Source organism: Heloderma suspectum, chromosome 2 (genome assembly GCF_057233095.1).
Source record: "Heloderma suspectum isolate Gila_16-S chromosome 2, 16-S_ref, whole genome shotgun sequence".
Classification (NCBI taxonomy): Eukaryota; Metazoa; Chordata; class Lepidosauria; order Squamata; family Helodermatidae; genus Heloderma; species Heloderma suspectum.
This window is the reverse complement of record NC_139459.1, coordinates 341604520-341623467: the sequence shown is the minus strand read 5'-3', so window position 1 is coordinate 341623467 and position 18948 is coordinate 341604520. Positions and strand designations below refer to the sequence as shown.

The 18948-nt window shown below is 45.1% G+C and overlaps 1 protein-coding gene across 2 annotated transcripts; it reads right to left on the bottom strand.

The window, feature by feature from the left end:
- Positions 1–346: 346 nt before the first annotated feature.
- Positions 347–16826, bottom strand: LOC146355248 (uncharacterized). Of its 2 annotated transcripts, none has more exons than XM_084830398.1 (2): positions 16698–16826; positions 347–1511 (listed from the first exon to the last, which is right to left on the bottom strand). In XM_084830398.1, the coding sequence occupies exon 2, from the start codon at positions 1498–1500 to the stop codon at positions 535–537; it is 966 nt and encodes a 321-aa protein (XP_084686524.1). In that variant the 5' UTR covers positions 1501–1511; positions 16698–16826; the 3' UTR covers positions 347–534. The 2 variants fall into 2 exon arrangements, with proteins under 2 accessions (XP_084686524.1, XP_084686523.1); XM_084830397.1 differs by having other exon boundaries at positions 16711–16826.
- Between the last annotated feature and the right edge of the window lie 2122 nt (positions 16827–18948).

Genomic DNA, 18948 nt, shown 5'->3' with positions numbered 1-18948 from the left:
CATCCTTAATTTTTCCCAGGCTGAGGAAAAAATGATAAGGCTAAATATATATTTAGTAATATTATCTTTCCACCCCTAAAGGCAGGCCAAAATACTTTTAGATAAAATTAAAAAATAATAAGGGAATTAAAACTTTATTTAAAATTATCTTTAAGAAAAATCTAAATAAAGAGCAGAAGAACAAGATATTAAAGGCAGACCACTTAGGCTCTGGAAAAAAAGACTGTCATGCAAGATTCTGATTGTTAACCATTTTTCCATACTAGACGTTATGATTAATTACGCATTGTTGTTCAGCCAAATAAGGCACCCCTGCCCTGAACAACAGTAATGATTGGTTTCAAAGTTATTTGCAAACAATTCTTTATTGCCAACTATGCGATTAAGAAGCATTGGATAGGATATTGGAACGATGTGATCCTGAGGACTGTGCATATTTGAAGCCACAGCAGAGGGATGCTTTATAGTGATAGATTTGACTCCTCGGTAGAGCCACGAAACTGCCTGCTGCACTGTCTCCCCCAATCTTGTCAATCAGCTGATTCTTCCCCTTGTGAAAAACCTGGCCCACCAAGGCCAGCCTGTCGCTTTAACCTGAAACTGAATCTCCCCACCTGCACTTACTCTGTAGACATTAATCTCGCTCTGCCCCTCACCAGAGATGAAGGACAGATTCTTCCCTCCGCACGACACCTCCAGTTTGGCATTGTCCTGCACACTCATGGGCTCCTTGGGAAATTCCTCTAAGGCCAACATGAGGCAGCTCCACAGCTCCTCCGAGCCATTGTGGGAGGCCAGATCTTGGAGAACACCCAAGATGCTGGTGAGATTCAGCGGCAAAGTATGGCGGCCGAGCCTTGCTGTATGGACTTCTGAGCTGCTTTCATCAAACTTGTAAAGCACCTCGCCATCGATCCAGAACACTTGAATGTGGTTTTCCCCTTTTCCAGACAGAAACTCTTGCCTTGATCCATTACACCGAAGGACCATCCTGGCATTCTTCTTTACCATGTTTGGCTCCACAGAAAACTCTTGAATGGCTTTACCCAAGCAGTTTCTCATGGCTCCCCAAAGTGGTTCTTGCATCTTGGCTTCCAGCAGAGTTGCATCTGTAAGGTTTTTCGGTGCAACCAAGGTGGCCGTTGTTATGTTCTCCCCAGCTCTGAGCCTGCTACCTTCAACTGGAGATTGTTGTCTCCACAAGTAACACAACAGAAAGCCCGTAATGATAAGGAGGGTGAGAAGGGTGAGAAGAACCAGAATCAAAATCAAGGTTCTCCTTTGGACTGGAGGCCCAGTAGCCTCAGTCATAGTGGACTTATGGGAGAAACCACACACAGCATGTTCTATGTTCTTCTCGAAGTCAAGCCATGATGCTGCAGAGCTTCGTGGCAGGATTCCCCAAAGTTTCTCCCAGTATGAAGCTCTCTGTATGGGTATGAGCCTGCTGTGGTCTCCATCAGCCAGGAGGGGCTCAAACAAGTTGCTGTCATCTCTCATGCTGGTGAGAACTGTCAATGAAAAATAGCTTAAAATTAGTGACTCCTGTGCCATGTACACCTCAGCATAAGAAGAGCCATGCTGGATCAGACCAAGGGTCCATCTAGTCCAGCATTCTGTTCACACAGTGGCCTACCAGCTGTGAACTGGGAACCTACAAGCAGGACAGGAGTGCAACAGCACCCTCCCACCCATGTTCCCCAGCAACTGGTGTACATAGGCTCACTGCCTCTGGTACTGGAGGAAGCACACAGCCATCAGAACTAGTAGCCATTGATAGATAGCCCTCTCCTCCAGGAATTTATCCAACCCCCTTTTAAAGCCATCCAAAGTGGTGGCCGTCACTACATCCTGTGGTAGCAAATTCCATAGCTTAAGTACGTACTGTGTGAAGAAGTCCTTGCTTTTATCTGTCCTGAATCTCTCACCAAACAGCTTCATGGGATGACCCTGGATTCTAGTATTATGAGGGAGAAAAATGTCTCCCTATCCACATTCTCTACACCATGCATAATTTTGTACACCTCTATCATGTCTCCCCTTACCCTCCTTTTTTCCAAGCTAAACAATCCCAGCTGTTGTAACCTTCCCTCACAGGGGAGATGTTCCAGCCCCTTGATCATTTTAGTTGCCCTTTTCTGCACTTTTTCCAGCTCTACAATATCCTTTTTTAGGTGTGGTGACCAGAACTGTACACAGTATTCCAAGTGAGGTCGCACCATAGATTTGTATAAAGGCAGTATGATATTGGCAGTTTTATTCTCAATTCCTTTTCTAATTACGCCTAACCCGGGGTTTGCCTTTTTTTACCGCAGCAGCACACCGGGTTGACATTTTCATCAACCTGTCCACCACAACCCCAAGATCTCTTTCTTGGTTGGTCACTGCTAGCTGAGATCCCATCAGCTTATACTTGACGTTGGGATTTTTTGTCCCATGTACATCACTTTGCACTTGCTTACATTGAACCTCATTTGCCATTTGGATGCCCATGCTCAGAGTTTGGAGAGATCCTTTTGGAGCTCCTCACAATCCCATTTTGTTTTAACCACCCTAAATAATTTGGTGTCATTGGCAAACTTGGCCACTTCACTGCTCACTCCTAATTAGAGATCATTTATGAACAAGTTGAAAAGCATGGGTCCCAATACAGACCCCTGTGGGACCCCACTATTTGCTTCCCTGCATTGGGAGAATTTACCGTTTACTTCTACTCTCTGCCGTCTGTTCTTTAACCAGTTACTGATCTATAAGAGGACCTCTCCTCTTATTCCTGCTAAGTTTGCTCAGGAATCTTTGGTGAGGTACTTTATCTACTTGGACTTGGATTCCTGCATTGAGCAGGGGGTTGGACTCGACGGTCTTATAGGCCCCTTCCAACCCTACTATTCTATGATTCCAAAAGGCTTTTGACAATGTCTACCAGATCACCCCTGTCTACATGTCTATTGACACTCTCAAAGAACTCTAAAAGGTTAGTGACATAGGACTAACATTTGCAGAAGCCGTGTTGATTCTTTTTCAGCAGGGCCTGGCCTTCTATATGCTTACTAATTTTATCTTTAATAATGCTTTCAACCAATTTACCCAGAACAGACTTTAAACTAACCAGCCTGTAATTTTCCAGATCCCCCTTGGATCAAATTGGTGTTACACTGGCCATCTTCCAGTCCTCTGGTTCAGAGGCTGATCTTAGGGACATGTTGCATATTTTGGTTAGAAGATCAGCAGTGTCATATCTGAGTTCTTTGAGAACACTAGGATGGATACCATCTGGGCCTGTTAATTTATTTACTTTCAATTTATCAATAAAGTGGAGAACTTCATATTTTTCACCACTATTTGCCTAAGTTCCTCAGACTCCCTTCCGGAAAACATCAGTTCAGGCACAGGTATCTGTCCTATATCTTCTACAGTGAAGACGGATGAGAAGAATTCATTCAGTTTCTCTGCAATCTCCTTGTCCTCTTTTAGTACTCCTTTAGCTCCATTGTCATCCAACAGTCCAACTGCCTCCTTAGCTGGTTTCCTGCTTCTGATATATTTAAATAATTATTTCTTGTTGACCTTGCTATTGAAAGCAATATACTCTTCAAACTGCCTTTTTTTTTTTTGGCATCTCTTATTGTCTGCTCCCTTGTGCTCCATACAGGTTAATCCTGCAACTAAACAGGAATTCAAAAATAGCCTGACAGATATATATATACACACACAGAGGAATCAGAGTTCTCTCTCCCCACTACTTTTATCTTTAATAATTTGTTGTTGTTGTTGTTCAACCAATTTACCAGAACACAAATTAAGCTAACCAGCCTGTAATTCCCCAGATCCCCCCGGATCCCTTTTTAAAAATTGGGTGTTACACTGGCAATTCTTCCATCCTCTGGTAGAGGCTGATCTTCGGGACATGTTACATATTTTTGGTAGATTAGCAATTTCATATTTGAGCTCTCTAAGAACTCTAGGATGGATACCATTTGGGCCCGGTATTTGTCCTATAACTTCTGCAGCAAAGACAGATGAAAATAAGTCATTCAACAATCTGCAATCTCCTTATCCTCCTGTAGTACTCCTTTTAACTCCATTGCCACCCAACAGTCCAACTGCCTTCCTATCTGGTTTTCTGCTTCTGATATATTTAAAGAATTCTTTATTGTTGGCCTTCATGTTGTTAGCAATATTCTCCTCAAAATGCTTTTTTTGCATCTCTTATTGTCTGCTTGCACCTCCTTTGCACAAGCTTGTGCTCCCTTTTGTTTTCCTCATTTGGGCAAGACTTCCATTTTCTGAAGGAAGCCCTCTTTTCTCAAATAGCTCCCTTGACACTGCTCATTAACCATGCTAGTGTCCTCTTGGACTTGGTGCTACCTCTCCTAACCTGTGGTATATAGTCTAGCTGAGCTTCTATTATTATGGTTTTGAATAACCTCCAAGCATTTTGAAGTATTTAACCCTCCTGACTCCTCCTTTGAACTTCCTTTTTACCAGTTCCCTCATTTTAGAGATGTTTCCTCTTTTGAAGTCAAATGTGACTGTGTTGGACTTCCTTGGCAATTTTCTACTTAAATATATATTAAATCTGATAGCACCATAGTCTGTTTCCAGCTGGTTCAACATCACTCACATCTTGTACTGGGTGACATCACTTAGGATTAAGTCCAAGATCACCTCACCTCTTGTCGGTTCTGCGGCACAGTCATTTAGGGCACTGAAAAATTTAATCTCTTTGTCGTGACTGGAATATGCATTTATCCAGTCACTGCTGGGAGTAACTGAAGTCATGCATTATTACACTACTTCCTTTGGAGCCTTCCCTCATTTTGTTTTCCATCGCAAGATCATCCTGAGCATTCTCACCTGCGTTCTAGGTGGCTGACATACCTGATCTTACATAATGAATAAAAACTGAGGGAAATCCCATACTTCCACCTCTCAGCTGATTGTGAATATGACAAGATGTTAAAGGTAAAGGTGTCCCCAACCAGTTGTGTCCGACTGTAGGGTGTGGTGCTCATCTCCATTTCTAAGCCGAAGAGCCAGCGCTGTCCGAAGATGCTTCCGTGGTCATGTGGCCAGCATGATTGAACTCCGAGGTGCACAGAACGCTGCTACCTTTCCCGCCGAAGCGGTACCTATTTATCTACTTGCAATTTCTTGCTTTCGAACTACTAGGTTGGCAGGAGCTGGGACTGAAGACGGGAGCTCACTCCGTCACGCAGCACTCGGGTCTCGAACTGCTGTCCTGCCGACCTTCCAGTCTGCAGTTCAGTGTCTTAACCACTAAGCCACCGCGGCCCTATGACAAGATGTTAAGGGGTAACTAATAATTGATATTTTCCAGGGTGTTGTCTGGAGTGGCTTGAATATATCACCCAGCACTATGCGATCTAGAATGGTTAGCTATTTATTTCAATGTGTGTTCTTGCCTTTAAAGCCCTGAACATCTTGTGACATGGGCATCCTACGGACAGAATTCCTCTATGTGTTCCTTCCCCAGTGCTTTGTTTGACATCTGAGGTTCTGCTCTGGATTCCTTCACCACCTGAAATAGCAGCCATATCGGGGGTCAGACTAAGTAGCCTCATGCAGTCTCATGCTTCATGTTCTTGCTGAGCTCTTTCTCCCTTGAATATATTGTTGTAAGCTGACGAGACACAGGAATTCCTTATCTTGTCAAAGGTCATACAATTGTATATCTTGTTCTCTGCTGTTCTCTTCTGTTCTCTCCTTATCATGGCTACCCTATAACCCAGTTCTTGTATTATAAACAATAGTGCTAAGAGAAGAAATGTTGAGGATTGCAACCCCATGCGGGAGGGAGAGGAGGAGCCATTTCATATATGTCACAATGTCTATAAAACCAATGTGCTAATGTAAATCGGGGCTTCTGGCTCTTTGGAAACGATTCCAGCCTTAAGCCCGCGCGTTAAATAAAGAATCTCTTTTTCCTTCACTCCGTGGTCTCTCTGACTCTGGGTTCTGCAACATAAATGGTGCCGTGACTCGGATGTGGCAGGCTCTGAGCCAGACAGGTGGCAGTTGCCTGCTCTTGATCGCCGCACCGGGAAGACGAGCTCGGCGCATGCCTCCCTTTCTTGGCGCCACCGACCTTTTTGTCGAGTGAATGGGAGAAAGCCTGCACCGGGATCGCCCAAACGGCAGCGAGCAGCAAGAGAACCTTGGGAAGCGGAGGAAGGAACTTGAGCCCTGCCTGTATCGCAGCTGCAATTGAGTTGAAACCCACATTGGAAGCCTTCAGGAGAAAGGCAAGTATATGGGAAAAAGAGGGCCCCGCCTTTAGGGAGAAAGGCCACTGGGCAGAAAAAAAGAGGGCCCCGCCTTATGAAGAAGGTCAGTGTTGGTGGTATACGTATACAAAAGAACCTACTCCTTGCGGGTAGAAGGGGGGCCTGATCACACCCCCGAGTGGGCGCCAGTACCTAGCACGCCAGTACTCAGTAGGAAGCTGAGGAAGCTGGGGAAGCCGTTTTCCGCTCTGGTAAAAAGTGGGAAAAGTGGGTGGCAGGGACATATGGATGTAGTGGAGAGATTGATGATTGTGTGAGTGGCTACTGTGGTTTCTGACGCATACTGTTGACCGTCCGGGTGCCCAGGCCAGTAGCAAAGTGCGTGGTGTGAAAAATCCTCTTGTGTCGGCCAGTGAGACCCCTTACTCACTGCCCAATTCCCATTCCCTAATTGTGTCTGTCTTCAATTTAGGAGGGAGGCTATGGGTGGTGGGGGAAGCAAACCTTGCACCACCTTGAGATGTATGTCAAACAAAGAAGGAAAAAGGTTTTTTTAAAAAGATTCAGAATAGAAAGAGAAAACAGCAAAAAGCTCAAGGTCGAGCTGAGAGGAAAAAAAAACAAGATCTGAGGCTGTTAATTAGAAAAATGTTGCAGGACAGTCTGGCTTTTAACAAAGCGTGGGAGCGTGAGAGTGTAAGGCCGAAGAAGTAGCTGTTAGCCTAGCGCGCCGAGAGAGGGGGGGCAGGAAAATTGCCCACAACGTTCTGAGTTGTGCAACATCATCACCTCGCCTAATTGAGATGAAATCCCTAAGAAATGGAAACTGAAAATGAAGACCCAGAAGATGAAGGCAAAATAGAAAATAAAGGTGAAGAATCAGCCCCCAGAGCACAGGCTAGACCCCTCTTTGAGTGAAAAGTGTGCCATAAGACTGTCCCAAAGCAGAATGAAGCGGAAAGACCATGTTGAAGATCTCTGTCAAGGTAACCATGTTTAGCTTTGAACTGTGTTAGAATTGCATAGAGCCTGTAGCTACTGACCATCAGCTATATGATTTCTGAAGAGCGTAACCATTAAGCTTTTGCCGTGGGATTCCCTGCAATGAAGAAATCTCACTGATTTGAGTATCCAGTGTTACACTGCCTAAGTGTGTGTGCTAAAGAGACCGAGAAACCAGACAGCATGTTCCTGGCCAAGCCAAAATCACGCTACTGCCATGCTCCTGAAAGCTGCAATAAACTGTGTAAGCTGAAAGACCCAACCTAATTGAGAAGAAAATATTGGAGCAACTGTCTTAAAAAACAATGAGATCTGTGTAGCTGGCTGGCTGACGCTGTCAGTGATGTTACAACTTTAAATTAAGACTGTTTTCCTGTTTGAGACCCCAGCGAAGAAAGCTGACCCGAGTTATTTGTTGCCCCTGCCAAAGCAAAGATTTGGCTGCCCTGTACCTCATCCTGTCCTGTTTTAAGCTTGGGATTTATAAATACAAACAAACTGAGAAGCTTGCCTTTGAAGTCCTGCAAATCACCCCACCGCCTCCACGAAGATTAATGGCTGCCTGAAAAATGCAAGTATAAAGCGATGCCCATCACCCCCCAGCGTCCTGAGTTTCGGCACTCAGTGTTTCAGTGCTTTCGTGTACCAGGTTAGAAGAAAAAAAAAAAAGAGTAAGTTCTTAAAATGTCTGTGAGAGAACCTGACAGAAGTAAAATAAAATTTACAGAGGAGTTGCCCAAGTTAAAGCGTCACGGCTAGAGAGCTGAGCTGTGCGGCTCTGTTTAGACAGAGGCCTTGCTAAAAAGTTAAAGGCCCTTGTCTGTCAGAAGGGGTGTAGGGCCACACTTTCCCTTTTTAAACTCATGCAAAAGTGGAGAGCCTTTGCTGGAAACATCGCATCTTCATTGCCCAGAGCCGTCTCTGTTTGCTTCCATCAATGTCTGGGCTTTTTAGAGACACTCTGCACATGGACTAAAATTTTAAATTGTCACAAACTTGCCATGGACAGTGCTATGAAGCTTTTGATAAACTTGAACTCTCATCGCTGTGGACCGTGTGTCTATGTTTGTAGTCAGCTCAGTGTACAGCAGGCTGAGTTTGATCTATAACTTTTAGATTTCCTTCTGCCAGAACTCATGCAGCATAGAGTTGCCGATGCAAAAATGGTGACCTAGAACTCTGCGTGTGTGGGTATGCCCGTCCCTTGATTTTAATGAGCCCTGAGCTTTCAGCCAGAAGACCAGTATGATTGCTGGATCTGCTCCATCATGCCTTACCATGCAAGAAGTGTTTTCCATTCATTGTGTTAAATTGCAGAAAAAGTTTGTTGTATATATTTTATGATTTCTTAGATATCATAAAGTATATGTGATATTTGCAGATTAGTGTTAGTTGCAACTCCAAATGATACTAAGTGTGGTTCCCAATGGATGACGAAGAGAAAAGACAAAAGCAAGTAGAAAAGAAGGAATAGAGAAAGTAGAAGACAGATAGAAAAGAGAGAAAAAGAAAAGGCAAAAGGCAAAGAAAAAACATTTATAAAAAAGAAGCGTGGCCATAGTTGCCCCCAGGGTAAATTAAAAGCAGCTGATTGTGCCTGGAGCTTATTACCTGGGGTAAAGTAGCCACAATAATGTAATAGTTCTTTAAAATGAAGAAAATGTAACTAGAAAGAGAAGAACAGCCTATCCCAAATGTGTGTCAGTGGGACTAGTGTAAGGCAGAAAAGTTTAAGTAAGTTTAACTTGAAAAAGACAAATAAAGAGACAAGGCTGGTGCATGGAGCAGAAAGTTTTATATAAAAAGTTTGAAACATGATCTGCAATACAGGCAGATCAGCAAAGAAAAAGAAAGCAAAAGAAAGAGAAAAAATTGTCTTCCCATACTAATAAATAAAAGTGTTATCAAGCACTTTGAGAAGCGAAATTGTTTACAGGAAGCTGTGCCTGAGAACCAAACACTTCTAGCCTATGCTGAAAATGCTTGCTAGTGTTGTGCTGCCTCATGGGTAACATGTATAGTATAAAAACCCATTTAGCCCAATAGCTCGTGGTTCAGAGAAGCTGTCTGATCCAACAATTAAGTACGCCTGTGTGCTGTAAGTTACCCAATAAAGTCTCCTTGTAAATAAATCTCCCCCTCGCTGGAATCCCAAAACACAAGTTGGGCTAGAGCGCCTCACCCAGTATCAAACCCTGCTGTTAGAAGCCATGAAAGGCAGGTATAAAGAAGTCAATTAATATGACCAAAGTGTCTAAAGTGCTGCAAGGTGCCACCGAGGCCCCAGAGCGTACTTGGAGCATCTTTCAAATGCCTATCGCTAGTACACCCCCCTCGACCCAGAGGCCCAAGAAGACGTAAACGAAAAAAGAAAAGAAGAAGACCCGGCAGAGGCAGAAGATTCTTAAAAAAAGAACCAGTGTGCCCAGTGTGGACAAGATGGACATTAGTGGCATGAATGCCCAAATAAAATAAATCAAATACACAAAGGAAAAAACCAAAGGGGCCAGAATGGGCGAAGAGGGAGACAGCTTGAGAGGGGCCGTGACATTGACTGTGAGGGGCAGTGACATTGACTTCATGATTGACACTGGAATGGCATCAAGAGCAAGCAAACGTTAGCCTTAAACAAGAAGTCCAAACACTGAGCAAAGGTCTTCAAGCCCAGCGCCGCTTTGTCTTAAAAAAATAAGCCATTCCCATCACAGAAGCTCATCCTTTCCAACCAAGAGTTAAAGTATGAGTTAAAGAGGGAAAAATAACCCTTTGACTCCCAGATGGAGAGGACTGAAAACTGTCATACTTTCCACCCCCGCAGCTATGAAAGCAGCTAGAGTTAAACCCTAGATACATTGGACACGAGTCAAGAGAGCGAGAGGGGGAGAGTAGACTGTAAACAGAAATCCTGAAAATCCTTTAAAAATCATTCTGAAAAAGCAGTAAGAAGACTCAGGCTAGACCTTACTGTGGACACACCGGGAGACTGTCCCCCTGTGTACGGTCAGACCTGCAACTGGAGAATTGAAGAAGGGGACTAGACCCTACTGCAGCTTGCCAGGTGAATAGCTGCCCAGCGTACGGTCAGATCCCAAAGAAGATCAAACATGCGTGTTGTAGTGTTAGTAGTGTTGCATTGTGTTTCCTTAATAAGGTGCAAAAAGGGGGGTCTGTCCCTGGAAAAAAAAGTTTGTCCCAGTGATTTGCTGATAATTACTGGCTCCACCTGGCTAACATCACGAAAATAAAACATTTTTGTTTGCCAAGAGGTATACCTGCAAACAGGCTTATTAGCTCTTGCCTAATACCTGTCTGTAGACATCCTGGGAAAATTCAAAAAGATACCATGTTAAAAGTTTATGGTGTAAGTTTAACTTATTCCCAAAATGCTAATTGGGGCGTGGTTGCAAAGATCCTACCCCCTACAGAGTTCACTCTACGCACCCCCATCATTGCTAAAACAAATGCTACGTGTGCACAAATGCTTAACTGTCAAAAATTTTCCAGAAAATACAAAGCTATCCCTGGCCCCCTTCCACTGTAATAAAATTCAAAACATATCTTTTAATAATGCCCACATACTTTTGCCTCATGGATAGTTTTAGACATGTAGTTCCCGCACTTGGTCATTCATTCCTGCCAACTTGTCTGATAACCACCCATGTTGCCTCAGCCGCCAATTGAGCTGGTGCCAATTCTTCCCCTGTAGCCTGAGAAAATCCGTCAACGGCAGCCTCGAGCACTCCAACTAACTAAAAATTGTAATAGTCATGTGCAGTTATATTCTGACTCAGAAAAATTGGCCTTAGCAATGTCACTAGTTGGGGTTCCAGGTTTAGCCTTGGCTAATAGTCTAGAGATCAACCGGTTAGCTTGCAGCTTAGCCAAAAGCATAAATGCCACCTCACGAGCATTGTCATTGTTAAATAAAAAGCTGCGTGATCTAAGAGGTGCAGTTCTAGAAAATAAAGCTGGTATAGATTACCTCTTCCTTCTTCATCATTTAAGTTGTGAGACACACCAAAAGCTCTGTTGTTTTAACTTAACTGATAATGGCAATGCTGTAGATGAACAGATCAACAAGCTGCACAATATAGTAGCTAACAAAACAATAAGACAAAACAATTAGCTAAATTAGTTAACCCCTTGGCTTCCAGATCTTAGCTAGCTTGAAAGCATTGTTCATCCTAATTCTACCAGTGTTGTTCATAAAGTTCTGTTATGTCTCTGCGTTCCTTGTCTTATGCGCTGTTTAACCAATCTGTTTTATGTCTCAGCTAGTAAAACTGCTGCCCTCTATGCTCTAATAGCCCAACAAAAGGCTAAGTAATATGTATGTCACAAAAAGCTTTGTATAGTTATCAGAAATGCTATAATTGTAATGAAATTATGCATTTAAGGGGGGAATGTAGCAGCCATATCGGGGGTCAGACTAAGTAGCCTCATGCAGTCTCATGCTTCATGTTCTTGCTGAGCTCTTTCTCCCTTGAATATATTGTTGTAAGCTGACGAGACACAGGAATTCCTTATCTTGTCAAAGGTCATACAATTGTATATCTTGTTCTCTGCTGTTCTCTTCTGTTCTCTCCTTATCATGGCTACCCTATAACCCAGTTCTTGTATTATAAACAATAGTGCTAAGAGAAGAAATGTTGAGGATTGCAACCCCATGCGGGAGGGAGAGGAGGAGCCATTTCATATATGTCACAATGTCTATAAAACCAATGTGCTAATGTAAATCGGGGCTTCTGGCTCTTTGGAAACGATTCCAGCCTTAAGCCCGCGCGTTAAATAAAGAATCTCTTTTTCCTTCACTCCGTGGTCTCTCTGACTCTGGGTTCTGCAACAGTGGCTACCTGACATATGGTAGCTACATATAAAGAGTGGGACCTTTTCAGTTGCAGAGCCAATCACTTAGCCCCCAACACTTATTTTTTTTTTTTTTTTGTGATACTAGGCCAAGTCCTAGCTTTTCAGAGCAGCTTTTGGTGTTAACTGAGAACAGCTTGGGTGGTTCAATTTTCTCTTCTGTGTTTGTGCTGGGAGTTGTTCTCCCTCCTTAATCTGCTGTTCAGTGCTGGCCCAAGACATTTTGCTGCCTGAGGCAAAGGACAAGGTGGTGTTTCATCCCCAGTCCATGAAAAGAAGCTTGACTGGACTAGCAGTTGAATCTTACTTCAACACAGCCAGAAGCAGGAGCCGAAGCTGTGGAGATTCATAGACCGCAACAATAATGGCGGTGGCGGCTACCACAGGAATCCCGCTCATGGCACCTGCTGTGCCGTTGCTGGGGTAACAGAGGGGCGGAACCAGCTGGGAGGGGAGAGGAAGTCAGAGGGGCTGGCGCGACATTGTTGCCAAGGTGATGACAACACGTCTCCCTGACAGATGGAATCCGGATACTTTGTGAGGGGGGTGGGAGGGGAAGGACTTCCTGCTGGTTCTGCTAGAAGGCATTTAAAGGCCAGCGAGGACTTCCTGATCCCTCCCAATGCTGGGTCTGGCGGCAGCAGCAGGTGATGACAGTGGTTTAATGCCCCCCACCCACCCCCGGCCAGAATTCGTACCTCAGGAAGACAAGCCAATTATCAGCCTGGACAGTAGGCGCAGCATACACTCAAGCAACCATGTGCTACAGCTGCTTTACGCTGCTGTTTTTTATTATTTATAATTATATTTTTATTATTACAATCTGATTTCTTAGAAAAAGTGGAGTGCGGGGAGAGCTGTAAGCTGCTCGGGCTTGCTTTGAAGGAGAGCAAGGTATAATTTTTATTTCTTTGCAATAAACACTTGGGAGTATGATAGAAACAAACAAGGGACTTGGGTACAATGGTAGATTTTCTGGATTCTTTTCATGGATATTGAGGAAGTGGAGAAGGTATCTGGAGAGGTGAGGGCTACCACCTGTCTGCTCATTCCTTGCCCATCCTGGCCACCTGGCTAAGGGAAGTGATTAATGTCTCCTTGCAGGAGAAGCCTCTTCCCTCTTCCTTCAAGGCAGCAGTAATAAGTTCTCTATTAAAGAAACCTTCCTTTGACCCAACAGATTTGGGAAGTTAGAAGCCAATCTCAAATATTCCACTCTTGGCCAAGGGGATCAAGAAGGTGGTGGCCTTGCAACTCCAGATGCATTTGGATAATATTGGCCTCATTTCTATCAGGTCTTCAGATGGGATATGAGACCAAGACTGCTTTGGTTGCTTTGGTGGATGACCTTCAAAGGAAACTGGATGTTGGGGGGAGAATGTCGCCCTACTAATTCTTGTGGAGTTCTCAGCAGCTTTTGATACCATTGACCATGATATCCTTCTGGACCGCCTGGCCGGGCTGGGCCTTGGAGGCACAGTAATTCCTATCGGGTCACATGGAGATGGTGGTGTTGGGGGACCACTGCTGGGCACGGCAGCCATTGGTCTATGGCAGAGATGGGGACCCTCTACCACCCCGAGAGCTGGATTCAATTTTGGAGAAGCTCTCGAGGACTGCATTCCAGTGCTGGGCAGGGCTGAATACCCCCCTTCTCAGGCAGCGTTTTGTAGCTTAAAGCTTATATTGCCAGTAACAAAGGCTTAGGTGGGACATTTTTCTCCTTCTCTCAAAATACTAGGACCCAATGGGGTCATCCCATGAAGCTGATTGGTGGTAGATTTAGGACAGATAAAAGGAAGTACTTTTTCACACAGTGCATAGTTAAACTATGGAACTCGTTACCACAGGATGTAGTGATGGCCACCAATTTGGATGGCTTTAAAAGGGGGTTGGATAAATTCCTGGAGGACTGGGCCTTCTATCAATGGCTACTAGTCCTGATGGCTATATGCAACCTCCAGGATCAGAGGTAGTTTGCCTGTGTACACCAGTTGCTGGGGAACACGAGCAGAAGGGTGCTGTTGCACTCATGCCCTGCTTGTGGTTTCCTGGTCGACAGCTGGTTGGCCACTGTGTGAACAGAATGCTGGACTAGATGGACTCTTGGTCTGACCCAGCAGGGCTCTTCTTATGTTCTTATTTCAACCTTTTAGAATGTGCAAAAAACTGCACAAAAGCTGGGAAGCCACCAAATGCTGGGTGGTTGAGGGAAAGTGGGTGGGGCCAGGGAACAGGGGTGTGGCCCGCTAGGGAACCCCAGAGGATTGGATTGGGACCAGGGGGGGCAAATTTGGCCCCTGGGCCTGAGGTTCCCCACCCCTGGTCTATGGTGTTCTACACGGTTCTGTCCTGTCCCCTATGTTCTTTAACATCTACATGAAATCAGTAGAAGAGATCATCTGGATTTTTTGAGTGAGATGCCAACAATATACTGGTTACCCTCCACTCTACTGCTTTTTCTTACCCAACTCCAAGGAAGCAGTCAACACCCCTGAACATTGCCTTAGTTTGATAGTGGGCTAGATGAGGGTGAACAAGCTGAGATTTAAATCCAGAAAAGACAGATGTGCTGTTGGTCATTAGAAAGTCTAACTTAGGGACCGGAATTCTACCCGTCCTGGCTGGGATCACGCTCCCCATGAGAGATCAGATTCATAACTTGGAGCGCTCCTGGATCCAGGGCTGTCCCTGGATCTTCAAGTGGCAGCAGTAGCAAGGAGCGCATTTGCACAACTCTATCTAGCGCACCAGCTGCAGCTATTCCGGACTCCCTCTGATCTGACAACAGTTATCCATACCTTGGTTACATCACAGTTAGACTACTGCAATGCTCTCTACGTGGCGCCACCCTTGAAGAGCTTCCAGAACTGGTCCAAAATGCAGCAGCTTGGCTGCTTACCAGTGCACAATACCACGAGCACATTGCTCCAGTACTGAAAGATCTGCGCAGGTTGCCAGGTGTTTTCTGAGCTCAGTTCAATTTTCTGAGCTCCATTTGCCTTTAGAGCAGAGTTGGGGCCTGGCCATTTGGGAAACCGCCTGTCTCTATATGAACTTGCTCAGTTGCTAAGGTCAAAGCCCAGGCCAGTTTCTCGTTGCAGTTACTAAAGTCAACAGGAGAGGCTCTTTTGAAGACACCCTGGCTTGCAGAGGCCTGCTCCTTGGGCATGCAGGAAAGGACTTTCTCCTGTGTTGCTCCCAACCTCTGGAACACACTCCCACTGGAGTTACAACTGGTCCTCACTCTGTCTGTGTTCAGGAAGTGGGGTCAAGGCACATCCTTTTAATTCGGCTTTATACATTGTTTTCAAGTTGTTTTTAAATGCTTTACTATGTCTCCATTATTTTCATTTTCTGAATTTTGGTAAACTGCTTTGGTTGTTTCTATAAAGGCCATACAGAAATGCAATAAATAACAGAAAAGTTGGGAATAAAACAGTAGTTTGCATCATAAAAATAAAACAAAATCAGGGGTTAGGCTTAAGGAGGCAGGGAAGGGGGCTCGGTCAGGGGCTCAGATGGGAGAAGGAGGGAAGGGCTAGCTCTGCAAAACTATTTTTAAAAATCCACTTTAACACTGGGAATTTGCTAGAGATGTATTGCTATTTGCAGTAGTCTAATCTGAATGTTAGCAGAGTAGTTTTCTGATTTTGGTGGGAAAGGGCAGGGCACCTGTGAATACTTAAATGGGCACAGTATTGGATATACACTCCAGATCGTGGGTTGTAAATATTTAGTCGAGGGTTGTACATTTACTCAAATGAATGCTGACTACCAGGATGTGATCTTTTGTTTGTGGTACATGAGAAGAAAAAAGCATGTGATGCACAGTAAACTAAGAAAAATATGCATGTATATTAAGTATGAAAGTATGCCCAGTTTTGTAATTGTAGAAATTGGGTTTTGGAATTGGGGAACTTAGAGGCTGTTTTTTGTCTTGCGGGGTTATCGCTGATCCTTCCCGCCCCACCCTTTTATATGAAAATTAGTTCCCTTATAAAATCATTCCTGGAATGCGCGTATGCATGCACGCGCGCACACACACACATATGGAAAACTAGCTCTGCTTCCAAGATCCTTGCAGAAAATGGCACTCAACTTTGATTCTCTCCCCAACCCTTTTCTTAGGAGCCTATTGTTTGCACTAGAGGTTTGTCCGGCTCCTTCTCTCCCCCCCGCCTCCACTGCTGAGCTGATGAAAATGGTCAGCAATAGTTCAATCGCTGACCCAAAGGAGCAAGCACAGGCCTAGCAACGGGCTAGAAGGAGAAGGGGGGGGGGTGCGCGCCCCTTCTGTCCCAATTTTTTTTTTTAAACAAAGAAATACTTTAAAAAGTTTACAATTTTGTCTTTAAGAGGCCTGAAAACCAGATGAAGTGCTCCCCTTACTCTCCCTCCCGCCCCCGAACATTTAGATCGGCTCCGGCCCGGGGGCGGGGGGGAGAGAGAGAGAGAGAGAGAAAGAAGATGGTTGTTTTAACGGAGACGATAGAGAGAATTCTTATGAGACAAGCACGAAGAACGGCGGGGGGGGGCTGTATCAGCAGAGAAGCAAAGCTGGCAGGAGGAGATATTTACCACTGCGCCTCACCAATGCGGGGTTTGCCTCCGCGCCGGCCTCTCTCGCTCTCAGCCTCCTTCGCAGCTCCGCAATCCCGAATCCAGGGTAGATCCGCCCTGCTGCCCGGCCCCGCTCCTGCCGAAAGCGAGACCCCGCGGCGGCTGTGCCAGCCAATGAGGAGCGGCACCCCACAGCCGCATTGTTTCTCGGGCTTCAGCAGCGGCGGAGGCGTGTTCAGCGGGCGACCTACGCAAGGCTGGGGGGGGGGGGAGTGGGCTTCAAGCGTGCACGGGCCGCCCGCCGACATCTTCAAAGGCATATACACCGGGCCATAAAGACGCTCTGGCTTCGGACTTATACATTACGAGCGGGGCTTGCGACACGGGTCAGCCCGCAGCGTTCCTGTTCAGGATTCCAGCCAGCCATGCCCGTTTAGACTCCATTCCACCCCACCTTCCCGTTTGGGGGTTCCTTGCTCCCCCATAGCCAGTCTGTATTTTGTGGCCCCTGAGCATGAGCAGTACTCCTTTGGGTTTCCTCCCACCCCCATTACACCCCCCCCCCAAAAAAAAAATATTTGTACTGCTGCGGAGGTCGGGGCACCCCGAGCCTGCTCGTATCTACCTCTTGAGCACGGGGGCGGGGGCACTGTTGGCTACATAAGGATCAACTTTCGGAGAACTGGGTTCGCTATTAGGATTTAGGATCCCGCTCTTTAGGTCATGGAGCACAGGCAATGTAGAAGGTTGATTCGTTTGGGGACTGGACAGAGACATAAGAGACCATCTACTAAGGAAGTTACCCGATCAAAGATGAAATAAGGTTAGTCTGGCAGGACTTGTTCTTGACAAATCCATGCTGGTTTCTAGTGATCACTGCATTAGTGTCAAGGTGCCTACAAATAGAGTGCTTAATAATCTGTTCTAGAATTTTTCCAAGTATTGATGCCAGACTGATTGGTCTATAATTCCCCAGATTTTCCTTTTTGCCCTTTTTAGAGATAAGGGCAACATTTGCCCTCCTCCAGTCCAGTACGTCACCCATTCTCCAGGATTTCTGAAAGATAATAGAGGTTCCCGGAGTCCATCTGCTAGCTCCTTCCATACCCTAGGATGCAATTCATCTGGACCTGGGGACCTGAACTCATTTAAGGTGCTTAGATAATCCCTGATAATCTGTCAACCTGAAGCTGCACTCCTACCCCCTTCAGCCTGTTTGTCATATATGCCAGATGGGAGGCCATCCAAGTTAGGAACCATTACCACACCTGGTCTAAGGCTTGGTCCAAATAAGTATTGCCATGACATTTCCTTTCAGTTTTGTACCTTTCTTTCCCACAACAAAATCCTTGTTTAGATCTCCTTTCCCCGTGCCCATGAGCTTCCTCTGCCAGGATTTATAGGCTCAGGAGATGTGTTATTAAATGCTCAGTGTACACAATTCTCCATACAGATCTGTAGATCCTTGGTTCAATTTGATCTAGTTTGCTGAGGTCATGGGAGGAAATGTGCTGCTTCTGCACATGACAGGGTGGGTGAATCTTGAGATGGGATCATGAAGAAGCTGGTTGCACAATTGGCGGGTTTAGCTTCTTCTGCTCAAAGGAACTACCAGATGAAAACATGAATGTCTATGGCAAATGGTGTGGAGTAGAGATGGAAATCACAATTCCTTGAAAAAAGGCTCTGCTTCAAACTTAACATGGTAGCCAGGGAGTGGGCCAGTGTTAAGAATGCTATCCAGACTAATCACCCAGATGTTTTCCCTTTTTGATAAGGCTCAAGATCGTGTGTGGAAATTGAAAGCGGAGCACAATGATGGATTCCAGGAGGTGGCTAGGGCCATGCCCCTTCCCTGTGAGAGTACCAACAGCAAAAACCTCCAGATCTAGACACATCTTTAGAAACTCTTAATCACGTTATGGGACTGTAGATAGAGCCAAATAAGAGAAAAGATTCATCTGCAAGAGTATGCAAATAATTTGCTGGGGTACTGCAATAGTAATTGTTAGGGCTGCAACATCAAATTAATTGGTTAGGTTAATAGATTAAGGACGCAATGCTATGCATGTTTAGGTAGAAAAAAGTCCTACAGCTCCCAACATTCCCCAGCCAGCATGGCTGGCTGGGGAATGCTGGGAGTTGTAGGATTTTTTCTGTTTACACATGCATAGGATTGCGTCCTAAATCACCCTAAATGCAGGTGTTAGTTAATCACATTTAGGGTAAATCACATTTAGGGTAATTTAAGGCACAATCCTATTCATGT